This window comes from Podarcis tiliguerta, assembly GCF_965153285.1.
Source record: "Podarcis tiliguerta genome assembly, chromosome: 1".
NCBI lineage: Eukaryota > Metazoa > Chordata > Lepidosauria > Squamata > Lacertidae > Podarcis > Podarcis tiliguerta.
Window position 1 is genome coordinate 57,117,674 of NC_139534.1, and position 25,590 is coordinate 57,143,263.

A 25,590-nucleotide genomic window follows, 5' to 3' on the forward strand; every position below is an offset into this window, starting at 1 on the left:
ATGTCCGAACTGAATGATCCCTCTCTCAGATATCCGCGTGTGTTCCTTACACAAAAATGTGGCAATCTAGACCTGCCGCTTTCCGGGCCACTTTTGCCTATTCCTCTGAGCGGCGCCCCGGACCTAATCGTACCCTTGGGGGAGGGGTGGCGCCGCGGGGCAAGGCTTTAAGGCGCTCCCACTTTGGAATTGGAAAGGCGTAGTATAAATCCTTCGAAGAATAAAGAAGCCAATAAACAAACCTTCGGCGGGGGGGGAGGAAACCCCATGCCCGCCGTAACCCTGCTGAGGCCCTCGCTGCTCGGCGCGCCCTCTAGCTTGGCCCCAGGCAACGCCAGCTCCGGCCGGCGGAGTTGCAGGAGCCCTGGAGGCGGCCGCGAGAGGAGCGGGAGGCGGAGGCGGCGGCGGCGGCGGCGGCGGGGAGAAGGGGCGGAGGGCGTGAGGGGAGAGGCCGGGGCGTCCGCAAAGAGCCAGAGCGCAGCAGCGGCAACAGGAGCAGCAGCAGCCCGCCGAAGTTGAGTGCCAAGCGGCGTGGAGAGGCCGGTGCGCGGCGTCTGCCGGGGAAGGCTGCTGGGGACGCGTCTCCCCGGGGGAAGCGCGCCGGCTCCTGAGCGGGACGAAAGGGAACGAGAGAGAGAGGGGCAGACTCACCTCAGCGCAAGCGGGTCAAGCGGGGCCACAGCAGCGCGGCAGACAGCAGGGTCACTTGCGGGGCGCGCGCTCCGTTCCACTGCTCGGGGCGCCCTGGCCGGGGGGATGCCCCCCTGCGGGCTCGCAGACTAGCCCGGCCGCTTGGTGCATGGCACAGCTATGGAGGTGGTGGACGAGAAGGAGGCTCTGCGGCGCTTCTTCGAAGGTAGGTGAGCGCCAAGGCGGCGCACGCGGCGCGACGGGACGCCGAGCTCGACGCCCGCGCTGTTCCTCGTTCCCCCTCGAGCGGCGTTGTTTATTCGGAGGTCCGCCGCGAGAGCTGCCCCGACGGCGCCGCGTGCCCGCCGGCGGCCCCCCTCAGCGCGACGCGCGCCGGGCGGCAAAGTTTTGTGAGCGAAAGGGTGCGGGGACTTCTCTGAACTGCAGGAAGTTTTGACGAAGGGGCTGTTGTTTTAAAAAGGGTTTCAAAAGTTGTGACGCCGCAAACTTCCCTCCAAAGACCGAGGGCTTCCCGTCGTGGCTCTCCGAATGAGGGATCCGGGTACCGATTCTGCCCCCAGGCCAAAGAGTTGTTGCCCTAAAGTTATTTTCTCTTTCTCAAAACACACGTATAAAGTTCACTTTTCTCTCTCACTCAGAAAGGTACTTTCCAGACTTATTCAAAACTGAGAGTAAGAATCCTGTGGTGGTCATTGTCAGTAATAAAAAGATAGATGGATGGAGTAAGAAGACTCCATGAAGGAAACTATATCACACGTTGCAAGTACCTTTTAGAGCTGATCTTGTAAATGCTCCTGTTTGCTGGTGTGCAGGTGTCCTGGGAGCCTTACAGAAATGGGTTGAGGAAGATGTGAATTGGACACATATTGAAGCTTTCACAAACAAAAGGGGGGGAGATCGTTGCCAAATTGTGTGATAAATTCCAGAGAGGCACATGTGTCATAAGTAGTTGTGTCCTCAGTCTCTGCCTCTCAGACAAAGAGGTCTTCCAGACATAAGCCAATGAGATGCCCAGCTTCTTCTAGTTCAAGGCCTTGTTCATTGCTCTGCCTTCATTACCTTTCCCCAAGGGCGTAGCCATGTTAGTTTCTTGTGGCAAAAGCAATCCCAGAGTCATACTGTACCTTATTATTCACCCTCCCACCATGTATTCCTAACATCCTGTATTGTGTCTTTGTCATGAATTTTAATTGTTAGCAGCTGTTTGGAGTACCAGTCTTAGCAGAAGAGCAGTTTATAAAAATAAATAAATGTCAGCCACCAGTACAAAGCAGGGCACTGGTGCCATTTCCTGTAGCACATTGCCAACTGCCACAGGTGAAATATCAGCACGAACCTATTCTCCATTGCGTACATGGGAGTACATGCATCAGACATATTTGTCTCCACTTTTTATTTGTCTCCACATGAAAGGTGTATATATGAAAGGTGTATATATATATATATATATGAGAGGGGGTCATGTGTTTAGATCGTCTGGGTTTCCCCCCATTTTTATAATGGACCTGGGAGCTTCTAAATTGATTGGATTTGTGAACTCTGATTAGAAAATGGGATGTTTGACCCTTTCCCTGTTATGGTTTCCCAAAATAAGTCCCACCCAACCCCCCTCCCTCCCTGAAGCTGCTATTAGTCCCCACAGGAGAAAAGTGTGTTATTGTTGTTGCTGCTCTGAAAAGCCAACAGCAGCCTGGAGAGTCATGGCTTTCATTAACCATTTAGTAAAATGTTAAAGTCTTGAACTTGAGCATTGGTTTTTTAGAAGTGAGCATAATGCCTGTTGCCTTTGGGAATCCTTTCTCAGTTTTTCTCTCTCCTCTTCGTGTATCCTCAACATCATTTCCCTTATTTCTACATTTGGGTTCTGTGTTTCCTATTTTCAGTCCTGTATCCTTCTTTTTTCTATAGTTTCCCCAGTCGTGTGATTTTTCTTGCTTTTCTTCCTCTATAACCTTTCCCTACACCTTTTTATTTGTGTTTCCAGAGTAACTGGCAAAACTGCCTTATTTTTTACTAATGATGTTCCCTTTGCACATCCCCAGATGTGCTGAAATTCTGCACCTTTACCTATTGCACATAGGGATATTATCCTACACAATTAATTATTAAGACATGCCCAGTACACTTCTGTTGTTGACAGGCTGAATGGCAGTATAATCTTCCATGGACTTAAGGGTCAGTTTAATACATTGATCAAGCCTGGGATTTGACATCACTTTGCACTCTTCCTTTCTTCCGAGAGTTAAGCACACTAATGATATTGCCAACGTCTTCACATGCTGTGATGTGGCAGATTAACCTGAATTCAGGTTTATGTAGAAGTGGTAGAGTACAGTAACAAAGCTGTCTGTGGAAGCATGTAGAGCAGACCTTACGGGTCCACAAACCAAACCCTAAACATGTGCTTAAGTCATAGCTGCCCTTCACCAGATGACCTGTGTGTAATTGTGAACTGACGTAGCCTAGTGGCTAAGAGTGCAATCTAATAAAGCCCCTAGTTCAAATCTCCATTTTGCCCACAGACTCACTGGGTGGCCTTAGCCATGCCTTTTATTCTCTCATCCACAGCCTCCCGTCTTCACACAGGGATGATAATACTGGCTTGCTGTACAGGTCTTTTGTAAACATTGCTTAAGATAAAGTGTTGTGTGACTTTCTCTCGACCCTTGCAGTTTGGTGCAGTATATAAATACAATTGTATAACAAAGATTCAGCCTCAAATGAAAAAGAAATTTCACATTTATGAACAATTTTTGCAACAATTCTTATTTTGAGTCCCATCCTTAAGCTTGTGTGGTTTGGAAGGACTTGAGGCTGAAAGAAAACCCCATCAGTGCAAGATGGCTTAATACCAGTAATTAAAAATGAACGTAGTCTGTATCCTCTTCCGTCTTCTGTTTCCCACCATGAAGCCTCCTTTTGCCTGAAATGCTTTAACATGTGAGTAGTGAAGAGTTGTCGAATTGATCTTTATTAAATGACAGACTGACATGCAACAGACTAACAAGGCTAACCCTCTGGAATTTATTAAAAGGGACTGTTTTTATGTCCACTTAGCTAGATTGGCAGTATGTAACTGTGTTTTTAGTTTGTCTAATGCTTAGGCACACTTCATAGTATCGGCTCTTCCTGACTCTTGTTTTTGTGCCTATTCAGCCTAGCAGTAATAGTGCCTAATTTTGAAAGGGGCTACAACAGGGGTCAGCAACCTTTTTCAGCCGTGGGCCAGTCCACCGTCCCTCAGACCATGTGGTGGGCTGTTTGGGGGAGGGGAATGAATGAATTCCTATGCCCCACAAATAACCCAGAGATGCATTTTAAATAAAAGGACACATTCTACTCATGTAAAAACACGCTGATTCCCGGACCGTCCGTGGGCCAGATTGAGAAGGCAATTGAGCCACATCCAGCCCACAGGTCTTAGGTTGCCTACCCCTGGGCTACAGCTTTGTGCCAGGGAGACATTTGGCAGATATTGCTTGCCCAACAAAGAAAACAGGGGTGGGTTGTGTGGAAATCTTTAAAGTAGTATTTGATGGAGATGAAGCTTTTTGCCTGAAATGCAAATGTTTCTAAACATTCAGACTCAAATTTTGGCAGCCTTGCCTCAGCCGAACTGTCTTACAGTGCAATCCTCTACCTGCCTTCTCTGAAGTAAGTCTCATTGAGTTCCATAGGACTTACTCCCAGGTGACTGGGTATAGGATTGGAGATTTCATGTTTTGATTAGTTCCTTTTATCCACTTTCTTTCAGAGACTGTGACTGTCAGTTACATCTTCCTGATTCTACTTTCTAGGGAAATGAAATTTGACAAAAGCTACTCTACTATATTTCTCCTCCAGTCTTGCTGATGATTGAGCTTTTGACAAGTAGGGCACTTTTTAGTCCCTGCAAGTTGTGTAATTTCCCTTTTTGAGTGTGTAAATTTCATAAAGGTTTGGAGGGTGGTTTCTTTATTTCTTTATTTCCTATGCATTGTATTTACATTTGATTTGAGCAGAGTCTGTAGCTATATACGATAGGTGAAGATGTGAAGGAAATGCTTACCAAAAAAGGAACATTACGTGGATATGGATTATCCTGATATGGATTGTTTGCCTTCTATGCCTGCTGTCTTGCTCTAATCTTCTCAGGTGGTTGATTTTCCAAAATCCTGATATCTTGAGTTAGTTCAGAATCCCTAAGAGATGGTATTGGGAGTTCTATAACATGCATTCAGACAAATGTATACTCCTTGTAGCTTGCGAGTTTGCTCACAAATGATGTTTGAATTGGGTTTTGCTTTTCCCTTATCTGTATTGCGAATATAAAGATTACATTGGCTAGAATGTACACTTGATTTAGAAATGGCTTCTCTTGCATTTGACCTCACATGAACAACATTCACAAAAAGCTTTTTTGGTATGATTTCTGAATCCATTTTGAGTTGATCTGCAAGACAAAGTGTCGTTAATGATATATATTTGATGCCTAAAATGCAACTTTAAAATATCTCTAAAAGATGGGGAACTTATATTGATTTGATTTAAGAATAGCCCCACGAGGTCAGACAAAAAAATGGTCAGTCTATGTCAGCCCAGCAGTTAATTCCCCCGCCTCTCCTACTAAAGTTAGCCAAGTCGAGATAGTTAATAACGATTTAACAGGTATAGCAAGCATGCTCATAATCAGCTCTTTGGGCTTACATCTTCCCCTTGCCCATCACAGAAAGATCAGCCTTGGGGGTTTCACACACTCGCTTTCACTCTCTCATGCACTTCCTCAATGTGGGTAGAGGTAAACACTCAAACTGGAAGATTTTATGGCAGGGGAAGCTAATATGGTGTCCTTCAGATGTTGACAAATGCCGGGTCCCTTGGCCTGAAAGCGAGATAAGTGCTGCAACCCCATAGTTGTCTTTGACTGGGCTTAACCATCTAGGGTAGGGTGGGGTGGGGTTGGAGTCACAACTCCATCAGTGCCAGTCAGCGTGGTCCATGGTCAGGGACAATGGGAGTTGTAGTCAGAAATGTCTGGAGGCAATGCCCCCCCCTTTCCTCCTAAATCAGGCTTCTTGGATACTCACAGGAGACCTGACCATTTCAATGAATATTAAATGGGTACATGCCTAATAGCACAATTCCCACCCTGTGCTTGAAATCTGGAATTGAGTTACTGGTACAAAGTGCTGAGACTTGGGAGTGGGGGGGGGGGATGGGACAGATCACTTAAACAAACATGGAGGTTGATCATCTTTACATTAGCAAGCAAGGCAAACAAAGGTAAGTTTATATGACTGTTTTCTCAATAATTTAAATAAGTTCAGCCCAGAGAGAGCTCTGTCTTCCTCCTCCTCCTCCATGAGACTGCATACTGACAATGCAGGAGAGCCGAACCCTCTCTGCCCACCCCAGCCATTCAACTTCTGTGGAGTTCAGCTTTTAAACACCAGCAGCAAATGGAGGCCTTTGCGTTCTTGCAAGTAAGGCTCCCCTCTGAGTTCGTGAATTGCTTGGAAGGTAGCATATATATATATATTAAAAATCTATTTATACAAAATTTATTTATTTATCTTTTAAAAATTAAAAATATATTTTGAAAACAGAGGTAGCCAATGAGGCGACCTCCAGATGTTGTGGTCTGCAAACCCTGTCCCCGCTGGCCATAGGCCCCTCCATCTGAGGCTGCTGGAGTCCAGCAACATCCTGAGGGCACCGTGTTGACTACCTCTGGCCTTAAGGACATTAGAGACCTGCTGGATTAGACCAATGTCACATCTAATTCAACAAACCCTGTCCAACAGCAGCCAATCAGAAATGTCCAGGAAAAACCCACATGCATCCTGTGAAGGCTGTTGCCTTCCCAGTTGTTTGTCCTCTAGGAATTGTTACTAAGTGATATACCACATCAGAACATAGAGGCCCCATTTAAACACTGTGGCTGATAGCCATTGATTTGGAAGATCCCTTCACTTCCTTAACACATAAAACACAACATTAATACATTAATCAAAAATAAAGCAGCATAAAATGAGACGAGGAGGGTAAAAAACAACACTTATAAACACAGCAAGTACAAGGTGTAGGAGAGGAAAAAAAGAAGTAATTCCAGACTCAGAAAGGTATTAGTTTTAGCACAAGGTGAGCTTCCCTAGAGAGGTGTTTCAAAATTGTGATTCTCTAATTGAAAATACTGTCTCATATGCCCCTGCTTGTCTAAACTCTTCATGTTCCCTCACGCTTGGAGTAGTTTCTTACCACATAAGCTTGCCTGGCTAGTAGACAGTCCTTGGGGTGGTCTGTTTCCGAGTAGTTAAGGGAGTTAAAAATTAAGATCAGCACCAGGACTTGGGTTTGAAAATGGGCAGTGAGTCAGTGTGTTTGTTTTAAAACTGGAAAAATGTGTTCCATACTACTTGTATCAGTTAGCAATTAACTGTGTAGTTTTTGAACTGTCTCCAAGGGCAGTCCCATGTACAGTGCACTGTGGTAATCCAGCTGAGATGTTACCTGAATGTGAAGAACTTTGCCCAATCTATCTTTATCTAGGAGAAAGCATAGCTGGCATGCCAATTATAACTTCATGCCATCAAGGCTCCTTGGTTCTATGAGGGTAAAACCAAATCTATAGCACTTTGACTATGAACCTGGTCCTCAAGGCTGAGAGGAATAAAATCTTATCCAGTTTTGGTCAGCCATCACCTACTGGCACAGGTAGAAAGAAGGCTCACCAACAACATCTCTTTATTGAGCTTCAGTTTATTGGTCCTTTTTCTAGTCTGTTACTGATTCCAGACATCAGTTTAACACTGTCGTTTTATCCTCTATGAACATAACTATGTACCAAATTAATCTAAGCTTGTTGCTGTTGCTACATTCTGTGACAATTTCATAAATGAACTGTGCGTAGTGTGAGATACTGACAATTAGATATAAGATGTGTGATTTTATGCTGCAAATAGTGTTTTAAGGCACATTCTGAAATCAGTAATGTCCACTCCCATGAGAGAACTCTCCCTGCTGGATGGAGCACCTCCTGATGCCTTTCTGAGAATTGGGGTTGTTTGTTTGTTTGTTTGTTTAGACAGGGGCAGTGTTCAAAATTCTTATTTATTGTAAGCGTCAAGGTTTTGGAGATTCTAGCATTACAACGGAGAGCTTCCTCTCTAATTATCATGATGTGGTCTGAAGGCACCTGAGGCTGAAGCCAAGAAAGTCTATGTCTGGTCAGTGTCTGGATGGATAACTGGCCTGGTGACCACATATGCACTGTCTTGGGCTTCATGATAGAAAGAAGGTGGTATATAAGAAAATAAGACTATTACGGACTCATGAATGGTCTGTTCTTTTGTGAGTAGGGTTATAGATTTGGGCATCACTACTTCTGGTTGCAGGGATGCGGGTGGTGCTGTGGTCTAAACCACAGAACCTAGGGCTTGCCGATCGGAAGGTCAGCAGTTTGAATACCCGCGACAGGGTGAGCTCCCGTTGCTTGATCCCAGGTCCTGCCCACCTAGCAGTTCGAAAGCACATCAAAGTGCAAGTAGATAAATAGGTTTGGCTTCGGCAGGAAGGTAAACGGCATTTCTGTGCACTGCTCTGGTTCTCCAGAAGCGTCTTAGTCATGCTGGCCACATGACCCGGAAGCTGTCTGCGGACAAACGCTGGCTCCCTTGGCCTATAGAGCGAGATGAGCACGCAACCCCAGAGTCGTCCGCAACTGGATCTAATGGTCCACTTTACCTTTACCTTTACTTCTGGTTGCAGAGCAGTACAACCCACATACTGTGTGGCGAGGAAATAGTTATTTCAAACTGGCTGTGTTTTAGTATTTTTGCTTGTGATGGTCTTTTCTAAATTCTTTTTATTGTTTTAGAGAACCACCTCAGAAATAATTAAAGATATTTAATTGGCTCCCTAGAAATGGAATTTTCAGCACATCTAACCCTACAGTAAGCAGTTCAATTCATTGTATGCCATTTCAGAATTAAGCTTCTTTCCAATATCTATATGTATATTAGCACAGGTGAAATTTATGTATCTTTGAAGGCTGATGGTCCTGTGGGCAGGGAAGGATTGAGTGTAAGGAGGAAAGATAGAGGGATATAGGTGTCTAGTAGCTCACCGAAGAAGGCTTTGGAAAGATCTCTGAATTACAGCTGGAAAAAGCTCTGATTCTTACCTGCTTGTGTGGGTTGCTTGGGTGACTTGCTATTGGGATAGATATTTTTTACCTTTAGACTGGGGCTGAGGGTGTGACCTCTAGTTCTGTGAATGTTCATCTCTTTAGATCAATAATCTCCCGTCTTTTCGGCCCAGGGCTCTCCTTTAAATCCATCCTGCAACATGAAGCCAACTGTTAATGTCTGTTTCTCCTGGATTTCCTCAGGGGTATCCGATTCTGAGGAAGATGGTGTTCCTGTATCTTTAACTGGAATTCCTTCAAGAAGGAATTTTGGAAAATGGAGCCTGTGATGCAGGGGTATAAAAAATGTACCTGCTGAAATATCCTCTGTTAAACAGCATTTAAAAGTGCAATTGTTGCCGTCACCCGCCTGTTCCGAGAGACAATGGAGTGTGCCCCTGAAGGTGAAGTCAAACTGCTGTGTTAGCAGCACTGAAGTAACCTCCCCAAGGCACAAGCCTTGTATGTGTATGGGGGTCCTGGACTGCCTAGTCAACAAGACCTGCCCCCCCCCCGATGTGGTCCAAAGGAAAGCAGAGCAATATTTTTGGTGCCAGCTTGGCTGCAGGAGTTGCAGAAAGGAAGCATACAAGACGCCATCCAACCGCCTTAGGGATTCCACTCTGGATTTGTGTAGGAGTTACTCCTTAGCCTTTTCTATTCCTGAAGATATCCTGCAAGGCAGTGTAGATTTAGGATCAGAGTTTTCCTTCTCCTAGATGGCCTACCTTCCCAGGTTGATGAGCCCCATCTGCCCCTCACGTCCCTCTACAGCACATGCAGAAACTGTCTTCTTGACCATTGGACCTTCTATTGGTTTCATCCTCTCAATCCGCTGCAGCCTGTCTTTGCATGTAGGGACCCTAAAGAAAATAGTGGTGGAGTGTCAGGTGCATGACACAACACCAATACCCCAGATCAGGGATGAGTAACCTGTTATTGGATTCCAGCTGGGCTGGGGCTGATGAGAGTTGAAGTCAAGCAATATTTGGAGGGCCACAAGCCCTGCATCCCTTCTCTAGATAGTGTTGATACACAACGTGACCCAGCACAGAATCCTTCATTGTCTTGTTCACTCATTGCCAGAGAATAAGGGCTTGCTGTTCCAAGTACAAATAGCAAGAGGCAAGAAAAAGATGAAGGTGAGAGTAATTTCAGTGTTGGGGCAAAATGGAAGTGAAAAAATTACCAGAGGAGTAGAGTTAAATGTATTGATGTCACACCGACATACATGGAATGGCTTCCCTACATTCTTCTGTTTTCTAGATAGAGAGTATAGATCAAGATATTTCTGAGATCTAGTATCTGTTTTGTTCTGTACGGTGAAATTGCATTGAGAGGGAGACTGAAAACAGTGTTGGCCATAGCATCTTAACTCAGTATTCTGGTTTCGGATTAGCTAAACTTTGGGGAGTATTTACTGGCATTTTGCCTAAGTTTAGATGAGGTCGGTGGGGGGAGTCATAAGAGAAGGAATGTGTGCAGAGGTTAAAAGTGGTGGGTTTGAGGCTTTTTCACAAGGAAGGTAAAGCACTTAATTTCGGTCTGTCCGTGCTGTTCAGGGAGTGTTTACATAGAGCGTTTGTATTTTATATCAAAGAGAAGGTGGAGAGTATTTGGGGGTGGTGGGGAGAGAGAGAGAAAGAGAGAGAGAGAGAGAGAGCACTGCCTGACCCTTGGCTGGCATTCTCCGAAAACCCTACCTTCCTCTCTGCCTAACACTCACGTAAAGGAAACAGTTACAGCAGAGCTTAGCTATTCGGGATCCCTCTCGCTCTCTTGGCTAATTTATGAGATAAGAGGTTGTTAAAGAATGTGTATCAGGAAAGATGTGCAGAGCAGCTTAAAAAGAAGAACAAACGGGTGTATGGGGGGATGGAGTTGGATGAGTAGCTTGGCAACTCTCTGAAAGCTTTAATAGGGTAGGGAGAGAGGGGCGCTGGAGACGAGGTAGAATGAGAAATTCCAAAGTTTGTAAAACTAAAGGGTTTCTGCAGCGCTGTTGCAGCCAGGAGTCAAATGTACTGGCTAAATACAAAGGAGTCATGTCTCTGTTCAGCTGGTGGAAATGAAACCCAGTTCCTTCAATCAATGGCATGGGAAAAATAGCACTTTATAGCAGTCAAGAATCTTGGCACTTCAAGCCATTTGCCAAGTGTAAAAGTCGCTAAAGCACCTGCGTTCATGCATACTGTCATTCCTGCTCAGGTAGTTTCCTGTAACTTTGCTGTTGACATTGCTAGTTTCTTCTCTGTGGGGCCTGGAAGTGTCTGAGAAGGGCGTATGTTACAACAGGAGTATGTTATCGGTGTGTGAAGGAGAGTGTTTGTATTGGTGAAGGTTTTAAGGCAGAGTGTGAGTTTATTTGCAGAGTCATTTGGGTACTTTAAGGATAGTTATATTGTGATCTTTTTACTGTAGGGATTTTGTCTGGCGATCTTAACTTCTACACTGCTCTGAGTCCTAAACTCAGAACTGCAGTCCTAAACCTGTTTGCATACATCGCAGTGAGGTCAATAGATTTGGAAGTGTGTGCTTTTAAAGCAGAGGTAGCTGGCTCCCAGGTTGGGGGCCCGACCTGGTTTCACAAACGAATTATTTTGCTCCCACAAGACCCAACCTGTTTTGGCAGTGGCAACAAAAAAGAGAAAATAAGTTAAAGTAGACATGGAGCTGGGATGGGAAAAGCCCTGCACCATGATGGAATGTAAATAGCCCTGTCTCTGGTCACTGGCCTGATCATTTGAGCAGAGAGTGAGTGATAATCCCCCCTCCCCTAATCTGCTTGGATCAGCTGAGGAGGGGGGCTGTTTGGCTGTAGGGTAGCCACACCAACTTTTTTTGATGCTCCCTGTTGACATGCAGTCTCTGAAGGCTTGGCCCTTGACCTGCAGCCCTTGAACAAGCCATCCCTGTTTTAAAAGAGCCACTGGTCTTCTGCTGCATCACAGAAACCACAGGGACCAGCCCAACTTCCCACAGAGCAAGACAAATGCTTCCTGAATCTCATTCTTCCATCCAGATCAAATGTGGTGTTGGAACAGATACTACAGAAAGCTCCAGTGCTGGAAGCCTGTTTGTCCACATGGTGCACTGTTGTCATTGCCCGTGACCACAGCTGACTTGGAGTCATAAAGCCAGCGTGATCCTGACAACTCTGAAGTACCCTTTGTAAGCAGCAAAGGACTAAGTTATGCCCTCCTGAAACCAGGATGTTAAGAGATCACACCACACATACCCCATGATCACCACTAATTGTGTTTTGAGGGTGGGCTGTTGTGAATCTACCCTTCTCTCCCTGGCAGCATCACTTTGATGAATCAAATGTACAGCCTTTCATATCCGCAAGCATGTGAAAACCTTGGCAGGACATGCTGCTCAAAGATGGCACAGAGCAGCCAATTCTTGTTTAGTATATGGCAGGTTTCTTTTTGGCCCGGTTCCTCCCCCAGTCTTTATCAAGACTAGTTAATTCTTCACTTACCCAGGAGGAATGTTTCCTTTAGGAACAGAGAGTTTAACAACTTCATTCTGTAGTGCACTGATGACGGCAAATCCCTCCTCCTTTTGACCCCTGGAATTTAGACATTGTTTTTTCTGGGGCTTGTGACTTGTTCACCACACATGAGGTTTTCTTGGTGTGGTCCTGAGACTGCAAGCCAAGGCAGGATAGTGACTGGGCTTCCTGGTGTTGTGCTCTTCCCTTGGTACGGAGAAGTGAGCATCTAAATGGATCCAAAACCCATCACTGACCACAGCAGAAGTGCCTTGGATATCTGGAAGGGAGGAGAGGCAGTGAGTGTTGCATGGGATTCTGCTTAACTTCATTGGCTTACCCCCAAGAAAGCATGCAATGCTGCAGAATCTCATTTGGGTTTTAGGCCTCTGCCTTTACCTGTGGTGAGGCTGAGGATGGCCTCTTGTTTCCAGGACTGGCTGGTGCTGTGTCAGGAAATTAAGAGGCTTTCTCCAAAGTACTTTGCTTAGTGGAGGAAGTCTGTGACAGAAGGGTCCCGGGGAAGCTGGTACAGTACAAACACATGACTGGCCCCTCTCGCTAATCCCCTCACAAACCCAAATCCCAGTGTGTGCCTAATCGGAGTGAGATGCTGCGGAGAGGTGGCAGCCTCCATGCCTGACAGCTGCCTCCTCACCACCCCCCTTCCCCGCCTCTCAGAAAAGGAATAGAAAACCCTGCAGGCAGCAGCGGTGGGATGCAGATCAGACAAGCAAAGCATCATAGCGTGATGTTACAGTGGGGGTATCAGAGACGTGGTTGAAGTGTGACACCTTGAGTGCTGCCACGCTCAGGATGCGTTGGATCAGAACAGGTAAATGCATGTAGCAATGTAGACCCATTTGTCCTTCCCTCCTTCCTTCCCCTTTTCTGTCTTTCTCAGGACACCAGCTGAAGTGGATCACTGGGATGTAGTGAAAGTTGTGGCAGCTTTTGTGTGTGAACTGGGCAGGGTTGGTGAAGAAAGGCAATGGACATTCTTTCATGGAGGATCTACATGTCAACTCAGGATGAGTGTGATGAAGGATGGTGCAATCTCATCAGACTGTAGTAGTTTTGGAAGAAATGCCTAAAGGAGCCTCTGGCTTAGGGGAAAGTGAAATGCAGTCCATTAGGATATACGGTACTTTATGGAACTTAGTAACCCAGAGGTTGGGAGACGGTGTGAGGGGAAAGGACCTTTTATCTAAGCAATGTGCGGTGATGGCTGGGACTGATGTGGCTTTAATTATTATAGAACATAAAGCCATTATTCTCTCTTTATATGTAAAGGGAACCCTTTCTGCATCAGTTTGTCTGCCAAGTAACTCCCACATGTTGCCAAAGATTCTGGGGAGAGTTCCAGGTCACACACGGAATTCAGGTGGGATGCTGTCCAGGTCTGCTGAGCATCAGTGTTGCATCACATGTAGGGGTGCAGAACACACCCCTAGATTTTAAGCAAAGATTGATAAAAACTTGGAGGGAAGATGACTTGCAAGTACCAGCAGTTTGTTTCGTTATATGTATAATCCACCTTTCCATTCTGTGCCATTCTGTTTCTAAGCCAATTCAGAATGCTGGCTTTGACATTTTACAGCCTTTAGCTTGGAGATAATTTCTGGTGAAATTTAACCATGCCGTTCATGGCAACTGCCCTTCTCTCCCTGCCCTCCTCTTCTAGTAATTCTTGGTGAAAATTTCTGGAATTGCATGGAGAACAACTCTCAGGGTTGTGGGTTTGAGCCCCACATTGGGCACTTGCATTTTTAAACGGCCATGTTGTATTTTGTCTTTTAGTCTCAGTGCCTCATCTGTAAAATGGAAACAATTTTAGTTTGCTTCACAGAGCTCTTGTAAGCACAGATAAGCTGAGGAAGTAATGTCATCCACCTTTCAGTCTTCAGATGAATTACTTGCTAGAATTCTAAAATAATTAAATAAAAGCTGTTAGTTTTGAAGCCTGAATCCAACCCATGATTTTTGGGGGGGTAGCAAGAGCTGTAATCATCTGTTTAAGGTGATACGTTTGTTCATTAGTGGGGGTTTTTTAAGTAATCGTGCTCTGTTAAATGGACCATTTCAGTGCAGGTTTTTATTTCTGTAAGTGGTGCCAGGTGTACATTCAGTTCATATCCTCTTCATGTGGGCTCTCATTGCCTCTGGCCTAAGCTGGTGACTTGTTGCCCATCAGTCAAGCCAAGTGGGAGTGTGTGCCTAAGTTGGACTGGCTAAACAATCCATTTGGAGTGCCCTCAAAGTCTTGAAAACTCAAAAACCACAGAGATTTTGTTGAGATCACCGTAGAACTGTATGATAACAAATGACTTGATTCAACAGATCCTTGGTTGGATTACAAACCCTGTGAGGACTGAGGGATTTGGGGCTGTATTCTTATATTCTTAGTGTGTGTGTGTGTGTGTGTGTGTGTGTGTGTAAAGCCAACAAGTTTATATACTCCTGTAGATTCTTCCGAAGTACGTGCCTTACTTCTGATTTGTTCTCAGAAATGTTGCTCTGTGAAGTTATGTTGGGATTTTTCAAAGGTCGCTGCTTGCCCTTCTATAGACAGAGCAGTATCATTATCTTCAGCAAGCAATGAGACTCTGTGAAGTAACCTGCTCTGGTAATACTCACATGAGTATGGAATATAAAGTAAGGATCTATGAGCTCTGCTTAAAAAAAATACATAAGTCACCATGCATTGAAATTTCTTTATACTGAGCCAGACCCGTGGTTTTATTTATTTAATTGGTAATTTACTAAATTTGTCAGTCGCTTTATCTTGCCCAGGGCACCCAAAGCAACTTATAACCAGCTAAACAGACAATAAACCCCACATAGATACATTAAAACCCAGAGGAAAGAGAAATATTGTAAAAACATCCCACTCACTTTCTAAAAGGCTACAGATAGATAAAGGACAGAGGTCTGGTTACAGAGGAAGGTTTTTGCCTGGCACCTAAAGATATATAATGATGGCACCAGGTGAGCCTAACTGGGGGAGGGCATTCCACAAACGGGGAGCCACTACAGAAAAGGCCCGTTCTTGTGTGGCCACCATCCGGACCTCTTAAGGGGGAGGCACATGAAGAAGGGCCTCAGATGATGATTGCAGGGTCCAAGTCAGTTCATACAGGGGAGAAGTGGGCCCTGGCGTATTGCGGTCCTGAGGCGTTTAAGGTTTTGTAGATCAAAACCAGCACGGAAACTAATTAGCAGTCAGTGCACTTGGGCCAGGATAGGCAATATATGCTCAAGCTATCTTGCCCCTGTGAGCAACATGGCAGCTGAATTCTGCAGCAGCTGAAGTTTACGAAGAGTCTTCAGAAGCAGCTCCATGTATAACCCGCTGGTTCATCTAGCTCAGTGTTGTATTCACTAAGGCTAAGGAAAGCTGGATTTCAGCAGCTTATTTGAATAGTGCAAATTAAGCAGTTTTGCATACATGCTCATTTTGCGTAATATATTATGCTTCTGCAAGCCATACAATGAAACTTCCCCGCTTTACTGCTTGGAGTCCTACTGATCTTTGAGATTTCACCAGGGATTTCCTGCATGTTTTCAAGCTTATCTTTGCTGCCATGGTGGCAAGTAAACAGCTTTAGAAACAGAAATGTAACTCAAAAGTTGATATTTTGTTCATTACAAAATTATGCATATATGCAAAATTGTGGGTATACGAGCCTGGATATATATGGAGTATACATACTGCGTATATTCTGAGCCTGTATTGTTCTTTAAAGATGAGCTCCTACTCTTGCACTTTTTCTCTGAACATAGAATCATAGAGTTGGAAGGTACCTTAAAGGCCATCTGGTCCAGCCCCTCAACTGATGCTGGGAAAAAGAGAACGATGTTCTCTTTTTGCACCAATAAGGGAAGTGAGTATTCAGGAGCTTTTAAACGGAATGTGGTTTTCTTGCCAACATGCTTTTAGATAGATCATCACATGGGTGAACATCACTGTACAGTGGTACCTCAGGTTACATAAACTTCGGTTACATACGCTTCAGGTTACAGACTCTGCTAACCCAGAAATAGTACCTTGGGTTAAGAACTTTGCTTCAGGATGAGAACAGAAATCGTGCGGCGGTGGCAGTGGGAGGCCCCATTAGCTAAAGTGGTATCTCAGGTTAAGAACAGTTTCAGGTCAAGAACGGACCTCCAGAACGAATTAAGTTCTTAACCTGAGGTACCACTGTATAGAAAAATAAAACAGCCACCTTCATGTGCGGAGGCAATGCAAGAGTCTATTTTTCTGAACATATATTGCACTGGGAAGCTGTAATGTGCCCCAGAAACACGCTCAACACTCCCTTGCCGTTGCACACTATAGGAGGCGCTTGGTAATAATGGACAAGGTTGTTTCTTGTGTCGTTGCAGTCTTATCACTGCAGATGCCCTGATAAGCATCTCCATAACCCCAACTGAAGATGATATATCTAGGATAGCAATGCAGGGATTATAATGCTGAGATAATTCCCCCTAAGCTAAGACTCCATTGTGTATAACTGCCCAATGTATCTCTTGTTGTGTGCTGGATCTATGCCGCCACTAGTTATTGATTACAATTCCAAACACACAAGCATTAACTTCTTGGTAGCCTTCCCTCCCTTTTTAATAAGTATGAACGCCATTGAAAATTCTTCCTGGGTTTGCATCCCGTGAGGGCACCTGTGAGCCTGTGCAGTTGGTGGAGTATTCTGGGTAATTCACTGCTTCCCTACAAAGGTGATGTTGATTGGCTGAGTCTTTGCCCTTGGACTTTGTGCTCTTTCTGATAAGAGCCCCAGTGAGCTTAATGAAGCTGAGGAATTATTAACTTGGTGTGTTTGGTGCCAGAGAACAGGGCAGAAAAGGAGTGGCTCTTCTGAGACACAAACAGGACCCTAATGCCACACTAATAAATTATTGATTGTAATTCTGCATAGCGTCATCCTCCTTGGCCCCTGATTCTGAATTAACTACTGAATGTTACTGATTATAATTTCACATAGTATGATCCTCCTTGCTCCCTCGCCAAATCTGTTTTCTCAGATGGTTCTGAATTAACTGCCATTCCCCCATTCCTCTGCTAAAAGATAAAATGTTGGGGATGGTGTAGTGTGATAAGATCACTGAGCTAGATAAAGGGGTGAAGGTGACAAGAGAACAGCAGGTGCTAAGGAGGAAATCCTCTTTTCACCGAGTTTACCACCTTTTGCTTTATGCACTGAAGTTCCTGTTTGCTTGAGGAGAGGTAGTCCTAGTCACCTTGATTAGGTTGACCTTACGCTTCCTGCTCCCCACTACATACAGCATGATTGTGTGACTAGGGCAGGCTACCATCTAAATCTACATGCCTTCCTCATTTCGCCCCTCTTCTGAGTTCAATGACACCTTTGCTCTGACCTTCCTGTTGTTGCTAGTCCCTCCTTCTTCCTTGGATTGGGGCAGGTATGTTCCTTTTGCTGCACACCTGGGAACCCCCTCTGCATAGCAGCTTACCTCTGCTCAGGCATATGCATCTTGGGTTTGGAAGACTTCTGTTAACTTTATGGCTGTCCCACTTACTTAGTCATAGGAAGCTGCCCAGTACTGGCTCAGGCCATTTGTCTGTGTAGCTCACATTAAACTGAGCCACTCTCCAGAGATTCTTTCTCAGCCTTACCTGGAGATGCCAGGAATTGAACCAGGGACCTTTTGAATGCACAGTGTTCCACTGAGGTATGGACCTGTCAATCAAATCCAGGACACACCACATCATTCCAAGAAAGCCAGCTGCCCATGCTTGGTTAGAGGGTCTCTCCCCCTACCCCACCCCACCCCGGTTGACCTCCTCTGCTAGTTGGAATGTAGCAAGGCAGAACTGGGAAAGGACAACAAAGGCAATGCGTGTAAGGCAGACAAGATTAACCCACACAGAGCAACTGCAGTGCCTGAATTCAGAGTTGTTAATGTGGGATTTCGGTCTTCACCTGGTTTTGTATTGTGTATTAGCTGGGACGCTTGTCGCCTTTGGACTCTACAAATGAAACGAATAGTGGCAAGTATACCGATTCCCAGGTTTACATGTGTAAATGCTTGTGAGTCAGCTTTGACTGAGCAACTCACTGACCTGCTTAAAGATAAATGTGTGGGTCACTTGCACCCTCATGGTAATGGGTTCTGCCAAATTACAAACAATTGTGTCTCATGCTGTGGAGCCCTGTCTTACTTGGAACGGCTTCTGCAGCGCATTCTGGAGAATGCAGAGGCCTGCATCTCTGACGGACAGGATACCGGCTCTTAAGAGGAATTGTAACATGATGCCTCGCGTTGGCTGCTTATCTCATTGAACTTTGTCTGATACATTGCCATGACTTAAAATGGCAGGAGAGAAAACTTCAGTTGTGGAGTCTGTGAGTCTGTAACTATAAAACACAAGCGCTAAGTGACGTTAGATTTCATTTCCTTGTTCTCCTGAGGTGGTTTAGCCACAGCAATCGGAATCTGCTAAGCCAAATATTCTTCTGTTCTAGCCAAAATAAAGCCTAATGATTGATTTTTCATTGCTTTCCCCCTTGGGGAAAGGGTTTGATGATATCACGTGAATGAATAGGGTGATGCCCATGAAGAGCATACGGCAGGAAAGGCATAGTGATGTTTTGCACAGTAGCTTCTAACATTAAAATACCCAGAACATGGTACAATTTAACCAACTGACTACTCAACTCATGCCCAGTAGGGTAGAGGGTGTTTTTGCTTTTTCCTTCCAGATGCAGGACAGACATGAATATCCATTCACACAAAATGCAAGTAACTTATGGAATTCAGTGCCACAAGATATAGCAGATCTATTTACTCTGTCTGCGTATTCATGAGGCACATGTGAAAAGAAGGGGAATGTTGCCTTTTAAATATCAAATCCCATAACAAAATTAATGCATAACTAATTCCACGATTGTTTATTTTCATATAGCTTATTTGTCTGTGTTGATGAAATATTTATGAATAAGCTGAAATGTTTAACACTTAATAAAGCAGACTGCTAATATCAAGTAGATATTATTTCAAGTAAGGAAATATGGCACGGATGTAAAAAACTTCCTTACTATCTGCAGGAGACATATTTCCACCTTCTAAGAAATTAATGTCTGTCCTTGTTTTGTAAACGCAAGATGTTTCTTCAAAGAAAAAACTGTTCCTGAAGTGAAATATACAACTATAAGGGATTTATGAGGCATATTTAAGGGGTATTTTTCTTAATATAAGCTCCTTTCTTAAGAATAAAAAAGAACAGAAAAAACTGATTAGAGAAATCAATAGGCATGAAAAATAATATGTAGGCAGAAAACAAAACTAAGGATAGAGCAGATGAAGTTCACTTTAGGATTCTTTGAGATGAAAAAGCAATTACTGTATGTATTTTAAGCAAAAGTAGTTCAAATTAATAAACCTGGATATATGAAACCTATTCGTTTTTTCATCAAACTCTTGATATGCAGCAGTATCCGTTAAAAGGTCTGACAATCATGTTTGCAAAAAAACCATAAAGTATGGTGGAAAGTAGAACTATGAGAATTAATGATGTAAATCTGACAGTCCCTTAGTGGAAACAAATTTCTATTTTTTTTCTTGGAAATATCCTGAATTTTCCTTGTATTAAAACTTGAAAATTTGAGCTAAAATTTTTGCTATTCATGGTTGGCATTGCATTCATTATGAACAAAAAATTGTGACATTGAAGGAGATTTTATAACTTTGATCTATCTGTGCAGCTGGGCCTGTGCATATGCAGCCCTGTGAGATGACCCTCAATTGCCCCAATAACTATTTGGGAAGAGAGAGCAATAGGGACTAGACTCAGGTCCTTGTTGCCTCTCCCAACGAATGATCAGTTTGATCACTGATTTATCTGAAAGTGGCTGTTCCTGTGCTGGACTTGGGAAAGGAGAAGCCATGTTCAAAGTACCCATTTCCACATAGGGTTCCCCATTCAACTGGGGCTGCTCTAGAGGAAGCACACTTACAAATGTGTTTTACGTGCACATAAAATCCAGGATGCCTTAAAATGAAGTCGAATGGGCCACGTCCTGGTTATAGTGCAACAATTTAAACGAACACCTTTCTAAAATTTGTATTACTCTTTAAGTATATTGCTGTCAAAGACAAAATTCTAACCCAGTGTTGTCGCCTGACCCATTTTTTGGCAAATATGTCCAAAGTCAAATCCACAGTGTGAAACTCCATCATACCTTATGGTTTGCCTGATTAAACCAAGGAACCATGGAGCAAGCAGCTGTGCAGTGTGGGCAGTCAGCAAATGCAGACCTTTTCCAATGAGGCACCTAGGTTGAACACCCATGCCCCTGTTTTCTCCTTGCCTTCTCCTCATGAGCAGGGACTCTTTCTTCTCTGTACAGCTCCTGACACAAAATAGATGTGATGTAGTGTTACTGATAAATGATACAGTAGCAGTTGACCTCTTACCTGCGTCAGCCTTGCAAAAACGTTTTTCAGATCCACTCTTCTGCCCACTAATCAGTCTGCTTTCCATCTGTTCTGTCCCACCTTCCCTTTCTGCCCACCTTGGTACTGTTTGCTTGCTAGAAAGGGTATTGCAGCACTGCCAGAACTCCTCCTCCAGGCAAGTGGCTAAGGCTTGCCACCCCCCCCAATGGATTTAGATAATGATTTAAAAGTAGTGCTCAAAGCAGTGGAAGCCAGAGTAAAGCCTATAGAATGTGACCCGTGGGAACTAGTGACAATTCCAGTACCATGGACAGCAGAGTTGTCATTTAAGAGCTTCCCAATTTCGTTTTGCAAAAACAGAACAGGAGAGCAAGGAAATGACACCGAAAGCACCTCTCGTTTCCTTGTTGCTCTTGGTGCATAAATATTGACACATTCGCCCTCAGGCAGTTTAAATAATTGGAACTTCTTGCTGGAAGCCTACTGTCTGAATGATCATTCTGGGGGTGTTTTTTTTTGGGGGGGGGGGACACTTATCAAGCGCTTCTCATTTTGGATCATATCAGCCAGAATGCATTGAACACGGAACAAAAGCTATTTCCCAGGAGTGAGATAGTGGTGTCTAATTGTGATTTCCCTTGTTATGTGGACTAAATGGAAGAAGCAAAGCTCAGGGCAGCACACTAAGGTTGGTACTGGACAAAGATGTTTGTGTCACAGAAGGGTCCAAAGTAGGGCAGGGGTTTCTCGCTAGTGGTTTTGCACACCCATCTATTATTTTCAAAATTCAAATGCTGGACCTAGAGAGAGACCAGTTGTCTACAACTCAGAAGACTATGCCTTATATGCACCCCCTCCCCTATTACCCTGAGACTTCATTATGGGTATATTGGCATAGGCTTTGATATGTACCTCAGGATGTGGAAGCCGGGGGGGGGGGGGCAGAATGGAATGGTTTCCCCAAATGTTTCTGTGCTTTTTCTTCTTTCAGAAAACTGAAAAAATGGGGGGGCAGTCCCCCCATTTTTCCATATCTGCTGTCCCAGGCCTTCACATTGCAATATGTACCTAAACATACTGGTCACTATGCAAACCACTATGAATGCAGAATATGCATGGAGATGATTCCATAGTCTCAACAGACCATGTAAGCAGTGTGTGTGTGTGTGTGTGTGTGTGTGTACCTCCCATTACCCCATCTAGCCTTCCCCTCTGCTTAGTTTGAGTTATTTATCTTTCAGGGCATGAGCTTCATGAGATAAGATGAAAAGTTGGATGGGGATATGGAAAACTCACATAGACTTTCCACTAACCCTTATAGCACATTCCCTGCCCCCACATACTGCACATGGTGAAAATAGGGCTCCGTTTGAGCCCACCGGTTCCATATATATTCAGGTGCTGTGTTAAAGGTGGACAGGATTGTACCTGCTGTGAGTTGGTGGCACAGTACTCTGCCTCCATCTCTAGCAGTGTTCCTAATTAGGACTCCACTGTTAGGTATGAAGATTAGTACACAATTAAAGAGGCACTAAATTTTGTCTGGTGCCCCGGCCCTAGTTGTAAGGACCATCCTGGAATGTCCCTCATTCACTGACATCTTGTTAATCTTCCATTACTAGACCGCCTCTTCCCCCTCCTCTCCCTCTCTATGCTTCAAAAACAGCTTCAAAAGCCTGCTAATTAATTAATTACTCTACAGTCATGCAAAAATCGTTGCTAGTATACATGCCATTTCTTAAGAGTGGGGGGGGGGTTTGGACTTGTTATTTACTTTGCACAATCCTACATCCATGCCGTTCTAGAATATATTTTGAACCCTTCCACTGATAAAAACAGCAAATTATTTTGGGGTTGGAGGTGGGGGGGAAGCAGCCCTGACCACACAGTCCTAGAGGACTCTGGGAGGAGAGGTTGTTTGAGGCATAGGAAGAAGCACGTTTAGTTCTGAATTGTTAACAATGACTGCAAGGGGTGTGAGTGTGGCATTCCCTGGGCAGCTGCCAGTTTAGCTATCCTTTCAGTCTACATCCTACTAGGTAGTTTGCTTGGTTATCCTTTCAGGCCTCCCAAAGCTCTCTATAAACACCGATAAGGACATCATAAACTGAGCTGGAATCCTGGGAACACAGAGGCACTGGGTGAATTGGTCAATTGCCTTCCCCGGGCAAGGTTTTCCTTCTCCTCAAGGGAGCAGTTTGGGGATGCTGCTGGATCCAGCTGTGTCATTGGAGGCCCAGGTCATCACATTGGCTAGAAGCACCTTTTAGCACAGGGGTCAGCAACCTTTTTCAGCCATGGGCCGGTCCACCGTCCCTCAGACCTCGTGGAGGGCCGGACTATCTTTTTTTTGGGGGGGGGGATGAACAAATTCCTATGCACAAATAACCCAGAGGTGTATTTTAAATAAAAGCACACATTCTACTCATGTGAAAACATGCTAATTCCCGGACGGTCCGTGGGCCGGTGGCCTTTCTTGGGCCTGGGAGAGCTTGACAGCAGTAGTTCAGGCATTTGTGACTTCAAGATTGGATTAATGCAATGCGGGGAGGGGGGGGGGGGCTTCCCTTGTGCTTGAGCCAGAAGCTGCCGTTAGTGCAGAATGCTACAGGATGGTTGCTGACAGGAGTGAAACCCTGGGTGGAATTCAGTGTAGCAATAAGTGGTGAGACCTCCAGGTATAGGGTGGCATATAAATTCAGAGGAGGAGGAGGAGGAGGAGGAGGAGAAGAAGAAGAAGAAGAAGAAGAAGAAGAAGAAGAAGAAGAATGGGTATGGGGAATGAGGGCCACTTGTGTATCTAGACCTGCCCCCCCCCCTCTGTGTGCCCCCTGGGCACGTCCTAAACCTGTTCTGGGAGATTCTGCCAACCCTCCAGAGAACATTGAGGGGTGTTCAGGGGGCATACAGGGAAAGAGAAGGGGAGGTCATAGAATCGTAGAATTGTAGAGGTGGAAGGGACCCTAAGGGCCATCTAGTTCAAGCCCCTGCAATGCAGGAATCTTAACAAAAGCAACCATGAAAGATGGCCATTCAACCCCACTGCTTGAGGAGACCTCGTTCCGTGCATGCAGCATTCAGCAACTTCTTAGTTGAATCCCCCTCCCCTCCCGTCTGCATAGAACACCTCTGCATAGAGAGGTGTACTGTTGCTGGACCAAGTTCAGGCTACTACTATAAGTATACAAAGCCCTTAAGAACACAGGGCTAGTTTACTTGCAGGGTTGCCTTACCCAGGGGTGTCCAAACTTTTTTCAAAGAGGGCCAGATTTGATGAAGTGGACATGTGTGAGGGCCAACCAAAGAACTGACCAAAGTTGTTGACTGCTTCGATCTGCAGAACAGCTGCTGTTGCAGTTGCCACATAATACTTGTTCTGCACTTGTAATCAATCTTTCAGTCCATCTTTCACTTTGGAACTCCCCACCTATTGAGATCAGGCCCGCAACTTCACTGTATTCTTTTCCGTACTTGCTTAAAACATTTTTTTTCCATTTAGGCAGACCTATCCAGACATGTGTTTTAACTCTTTTTAGCTATTCTTGGCTTTAATTAGTTTTGAATGTATTAAAATACCTGTTTTTATCTGTTTTTATGCGTAGTCTTTAATGTTTTATTTCATAAATCAGTGACAGAATCAGTGACGAAAGAGCATCTAGAACAGATGGACAATGAGGAGCGGAGCGTTAGTGGTAGGAATGTAATTAAATATGGGTTTGGACTATGTGGCAGTAAACACAGCATAATAAAAATTGCCTGCTCTTTAACTGTCATATCATTTATACTCCTGCTCCATGTTGCAGCAAGTAGAACATTGTAATCTCATGTGACCATTGAAACATCTCGCATATCTATAAGTGGTTCAACCGATTAGAGCATGGTGCTGATAACGCCAAGATTGCAGGTTTGACTGCTGTATGGGATGGCCGCATATTCCTGCATTGCACGGGGTTGCACTAGATGATCCTCAGGGTCCTTTCTAATTCTACAATTCTAAGATTATTTGACTACAGAGGAGGACTGAATTGGAAGGGGTGGAGCTTTGGGGACTTCCGTGCGGGACATTTAGAGCACTATTGTTCCACCTTAGTAGCCATGGCTTACCCAGGAGAATCCTGGAAACTAACTAGTTAAGGGTTCTGAGAGTTGCTAGGAACTTCCTATTCCCCTTACAAAGCTACAATTTCCAGAGTTCCCCTGGGATTGGTTGTTAAACCACGCTGGGAATTGCAGCTGGGAATTGGATTCTTTGGGAGAAGCCATAACATAAATTGGTGGATAAGGGTGAGATCCAGCATAGTACAGGTGGGCATCATTCATGCAGCAAGGCTTCTCCTTCTCCCCAGGCCGTGTCCATGGACCTCCAAACTCTGCCCTAGAGGGTTGGGAGACTGTATGGAGCAGAAAGGGGACAGGGGAAAATGCAGGCAGCTGAAGAGGAGTGATTTACATATTGCAAGTGGGTGTCATTGGATGTCACCCTAGTATAGGTACCATGAGTATCTAGAACTTCTTTATTGCCTTTTGAGTACCAGTTCATGGAAATATTGTGCTCCGGTCTTGCAAGCAGGTTTCCCATAGACATCTGGTTGGCCACTATGAGAGCAGGATGCTGGACTAGATGGGCCATTGGCCTGATCGAGCAGGCTCTTCTTATGTTCTTATTTACATTTCAGCAAGCATGGTGGAAAACTACAGCCTATGCAAGCCAGAGAAGCAGGACTGGAATCCATATCTCTTTAAAGCCATCCGGTCAATAGTGTCATTTCTGAAGCTAAATTGGATAAGATTCTAGACAATGTGCTACAGTCAGGGGTCATGTACTGCCCATGGAGAGAGCCGT

The 25,590-nt window shown here is 44.7% G+C and overlaps 1 protein-coding gene and 1 long non-coding RNA gene across 5 annotated transcripts in view; one reads left to right on the top strand and one right to left on the bottom strand.

The window, feature by feature from the left end:
* The window catches only part of LOC310666525, a 37,464-nt gene extending 36,682 nt beyond the window's left edge, over positions 1–782 (bottom strand). Inside the window, exon 1 of the long non-coding RNA XR_014505948.1 lies at positions 652–782. This is a non-coding gene — a long non-coding RNA (uncharacterized lncRNA). The remainder of the gene's footprint in view (positions 1–651) is intronic.
* Positions 740–25,590, top strand: part of MYRF (myelin regulatory factor) — a 92,405-nt gene continuing 67,554 nt past the window's right edge. For all 4 annotated transcript variants that reach the window (XM_083416847.1, XM_083416849.1, XM_083416848.1 and 1 more), the window contains exon 1: positions 740–856. In XM_083416847.1, coding sequence (XP_083272973.1) covers positions 811–856 — 46 coding nt within the window. In that variant the 5' untranslated portion in view covers positions 740–810. The remainder of the gene's footprint in view (positions 857–25,590) is intronic.